We start from the raw sequence: 4,613 nt of genomic DNA on the forward strand, positions 1-4,613 counted from the left end.
CCTTAGCACACAGCCCCTGTTTGAGCTGCAGCAGCTCTGCGTGGACTCACAGAGCTCTCCCCGCCCTACAAGCAGCCCATTCTGGGTCTGCTCATCAGATCAGCCTTCAGAGTTGCATCAAGGTGTTGCTTTAGGTCTCAGAGCCCCTTCCCCATACACTGCACATCACCCAGATGCTCCCTGCTCCCCCAGTCTCTCTCCTCGCCTACCAGCTGCACCCACTGCTGGGTCCCTGGCTGTGTGAAGCCCTGCCAGCCCAGGGGCTGCCCCTGCAGTGAATGTCCCCCAGATCTCATGCGTTAGAATAAAATACCAAGAGAACTGGGGAGCATGTGACCAGCAGCCTCTGCCTGCACACTCCTTCCAGCTTCTGAAAGCCAGCCTGGTCACCCCAGTGTATTTATTGAATGTTACTGACTTAATGCTTGTTATTCCGAGGATTTGAGCTGCTGAGTAATCTCTGGTATCTGTTCTCACACAGTGTTGACAAAGCCTGGAAAGAACTGAGTAACATCCTCTCGGGAATATTCTGTGCTTCTCTCAACTTCATTGACTCAACCAACACAGTCACTCCAACGGCATCCTTCAAACCCCTGGGCTTAGCCAACGGTGAGCCTGGTCTGTGCTTGGCTGCCTGGCTCTGCCCTCATGCTCTTGCTTCTAGCTTTAGTTCTGCCCCATGCAGAACTGCAGGGAGTCCAGGCACAGGTCTGGCAACAACTCTGGGTCTGGGTGTGTACAACAGGGTCCGTTAACCTCCTCCTGGAGGCATTTCCTCTCCCTGTGAATGAGGCTTGGATTTGAACAGAGGAAACCCATGAGCAGTAGTGGCAGATGCTCCCAGGCCCTCTGAAAAGCATTTTACGAAACAGTGAGGACTGGAGGATTTAAGGCGCTTATGAAAAAATTCTGCTAGAATATACCCTTATCCTTTCCAAATCACTCTGCACAGAGTGGGATCTATTCCTGATTGAGCTCGTGGCATTTTGGGTATATTGAGAGGGTGATGGGCTGTGGGGTACACTGCGGGATGGAACAGGTCTGCTTCTGCTCTCATGCCTGTAGCTGTACCAGCCTGTTGACCCTCCACCTCCCTGCCCAGGGACAGATCACCATCTCCTGCGATATGCCGTCCTGCCCCGGGAGGTTGTCTGCACGGAGAACCTCACGCCTTGGAAGAAGCTGCTTCCATGTGGCTCAAAGGTAACGGCAAGTCCTGCTGCCTTGCTGGGCTGCTCCCGATGGAGCTGGGTTCCCAACACCAGTCTGGGAGCATGCATTGCGAAGTCTCAGCGGGGCCTTTCTCTCGGTTGGAGCAGAGAATAGCCCTGGGGCTGAGTTTCTCCTTTTCTCCCTGCAGGCTGGGCTTGCTGTGCTGCTGAAGGCCGAGCGCTTGTTCCACAGCAGCTACCACTCGCAGGCAGTGCACATCCGCCCCATCTGCAGGGTAAGTGTGAGGCTTAGGGCTCCCTCCTTTAACACCCCCAAGAGAAAATCCAAAGCCGCCTTGTGACACTGCAAGGTGACACACCAGTTTGCCGAGCTCCCCTGTGGTGGGTTCACTGTGTCTAACACAGCTATCGTCCTGCTTCTCTGGTCTCACCTGCATCCCAATGGGACTCTTGCAGTCCTGGTGGAGTCCTGCCCCTCCAGAAGGTGTGATCAGAGCCATCTGTCTCTCTTGTCCAGGATGCCTCCTGCCTGGCTGTGTCCTGGGAGCTCAGACAGACCCTCACTGTGGTCTTTGACACCTTTTCCAGTGGCCAAGGAAAGAAAGGTGAGCTCGGCAGCAGTGCGCTATGGTCCTTGAGTGCGCCCAGCCTGCAGTACTTCACCTGCCACTGACTTTGCTTCCCGCAGACTGGTCCCTCTTTAAGATGTTCTCTCGCACACTTACTGATGCGTGTCCTCTGGCATCGCAGAGCAAAGTCTACGTTGACATCTCCCCTAAGAACAAGGTAATGCTCACGGACCAGAGAACACTCCCCGCTCCCTCAGTTCAGCCACTTCATCCCGCTCTGAAACATCCTCACCTCCACCTGCATGGCCAAGCCCCCAGGAGCCCTCTGGGGCTAACGAAGGGAGGTCGTTCCCTTCCTCTGAGCAGGGCTGTGGGGATGAGTGTGGTGGTGGTAGTAAGAGCACTGAGCTGGCTGTTGGGTGGGAAAACTCAGGGCCAGCTGGAGGGGCTTTACCCAGCGCTGCCAGTTACTTCAAGGGGCACTTTTCCTTTCATGGTCCATTTGCTTTCTCAGGAAAAGGAGTTACTGGAAGTGACTCCCCCTCCAGTATCTGTACACGAAGCTGTTGTCCAGGGAGATAAGAGAACCTATGCCGTCTATGACCTGCTGAGCCCCTCACTCTTCAATACATCTCGCAGCCTCAATGTGCAGCTGAAGTGGAAGCGGCCCCAAGACAGCTGTGAGTGACCAGAACTTCACCCCACCTGCACCGCTGGTCAGGGCTCCAGGCCTAAAAATCACCTGGCACGGCCCCCCATTCCTGTGTCCTTTTCTCTTTTGCAGTGGAACTGCCAACACCAATACTCCATGCTCAGCGCTACGTGAGTGGATACGGGCTGCAGACCGGAGAGATCAGCACTCTCGTCTACAACACCCACCCGTACCGGGCCTTCCCCGTGATCCTGCTGGAGACTGTGCCGTGGTATCTGCGACTCTACGTGCACACTCTGACTATCATCACAAAGGGGAAGGAAAACAAGCCAAGTAAGTAAACCCTCCCAGGAGCACATGCCACCCAATTCCCTTGGTATAAGCCGCTCATTCCAGAGATGGTTTAGTCCCTCCCTCGGGCCCCAGTGATCACCGGGAAACGGGACTGGGAAACAAAACATCTTAGGATGTTTTCCTAGCCTTCGGTTCAGCGCTCACGGCAGATGAGACTTTATTAAGTCTGTTTTATAAGAGGCATGTGGATGGTGTTTCATAACCCAACAAGGGTCTAAACCAAAGTGAATTGATATTTGTAGTAAAGCAGGCTCTGTTTAAAACTGGTGACTGGGTCTTATTTTGCATTTGTACCTTTCCTTATGAACACCTGACTTTCATGGGTTATCAGCTCTAAAGATGAGCCACATCTAGCTTTAACACATGCTTTTTGCTACCTGTGCATCTTCACTTGCCTAGAAGCCTCTCTCAGGACAGGGGAAGCAGGAGCACCCACCCCACGGGAGATGTCCAGGCAACGTGAGCTTGGACAAGGTCCCCCCAGTGCCACTGACGCGTCTTTTTGGGTTAGGTTACATCCACTACCAGCCAGCCCAGGACCGGAGACGGCCTCACCTCTTGGAAATGCTGATCCAGCTGCCAGCCAACTCTGTCACCAAGATCACAATTCAGTTTGAGAGGGCCTTATTGAAGTGGACAGAGTACACGCCTGACCCCAATCATGGCTTTTATGTCAGGTAACAACATAACTTGGCTCCTCATCTTCTTCTGGGCCTCGTGTAGGATTTGCTGCCCAGGTCTCTGGGGATGGGAAAAGCTCTTGCTGTCTCTTTGCTGGCAGGACTGACAGTAGCATGTCCTTTGTCTCCTTAGTTCATCTGTGCTTAGTGCCCTGGTGCCCAGCGTCGTTGTGATGAAGGACGTGGATGTGGAGCAGAGCCCTCTCTTCACCTCGCTGTGAGTGTGCCTGTGGCAGGGAGCGGGGCCGTACCACAGCGCCTGCGGGTTGCCAGCTGCTGTCATCCCGTCTGGTGAGCACAAAGCAGCCGTCCTGTGTAGGCTGACACTCTGTTTCCTACTTCTACTCTCCAGGTTTCCTTCCTCTGATGGCTCCAGCTATTTTGTACGCCTGTACACGGAGCCACTGCTGGTGAACTTGCCGACGCCGGACTTCAGCATGCCCTATAACGTCATCTGTCTGACCTGCACCGTGGTGGCAGTGTGCTACGGCTCCTTCTACAACCTGCTGACCAGAACATTTCACGTGGAAGAGCCGAGCCGGGGTGGGCTGGCCAAGCGGCTGGCCAACATCATCCGAAAATTCAGGGGGGTGCCCCCCCTCTGAGAGAAAGCAGGGCAGCCGGTGCTGGCCGTGGGGCTCCGAGGGGAGACCCAGGGAGCAGAGCGCTGCTGCCTCTTGTCTTTGCTGGAAGCAGCCTGCTCCATTTTGCTGCCCGGATCTCTCTTTGGGATCCAACAAGCTCAGAAGATCGTTTCCGTTGTTAAGATGGGAAATGGCTGTAAGCCCATTGACTACTGAACTGCACTGCTACAGGATTGGGGAAGGTGTAAGACTTCTGTTTGGGAGAGGGGTAACTTATGTGCTGGAAACGATGCTGGAAGTAAACTTCAGCTGTTTTGTACATTTGTGCTGCTCCTGGTTGGTTTTACTTCCTCAGCCCCACAGAGTTGACCCTGAAAGACTCCCTGAGCTGCTAAGTCTTTAGCATGCTACCCAAGTCAGCTGGGACGAGACGCAGACATGGTAGGGGGAAGGGAGGTGATCTGCAGCAAAGAGGTGGGTTCATCTGCTCAACCATCTCACCTTCTGCAACTGCCACGTTTCACAGCTCCCTCCTGCCACACTTCACCACATTTGAGCCAGTTTGCAAATTAATTGTTGGCCATGGTGTGTCTGTCCCCTCA

The 4,613-nt window shown here is 54.2% G+C and overlaps 1 protein-coding gene across 1 annotated transcript; it reads left to right on the forward strand.

Moving 5' to 3' along the window:
• Positions 1–481: 481 nt before the first annotated feature.
• PIGT (phosphatidylinositol glycan anchor biosynthesis, class T) lies at positions 482–4,330 on the forward strand (the record flags this gene model as incomplete). Its single annotated transcript, XM_009703703.1, has 10 exons — positions 482–609; positions 1,103–1,203; positions 1,361–1,447; positions 1,690–1,777; positions 1,861–1,958; positions 2,256–2,421; positions 2,526–2,726; positions 3,259–3,424; positions 3,561–3,644; positions 3,780–4,330. Coding segments are annotated over 10 exons (1,372 nt in total), but the record flags the coding sequence as incomplete, so codon positions are not given.
• Positions 4,331–4,613: the final 283 nt, after the last annotated feature.

Source organism: Cariama cristata, unplaced genomic scaffold (genome assembly GCF_000690535.1).
Source record: "Cariama cristata isolate BGI_N322 unplaced genomic scaffold, ASM69053v1 Scaffold41537, whole genome shotgun sequence".
NCBI classification, from domain to species: domain Eukaryota; kingdom Metazoa; phylum Chordata; class Aves; order Cariamiformes; family Cariamidae; genus Cariama; species Cariama cristata.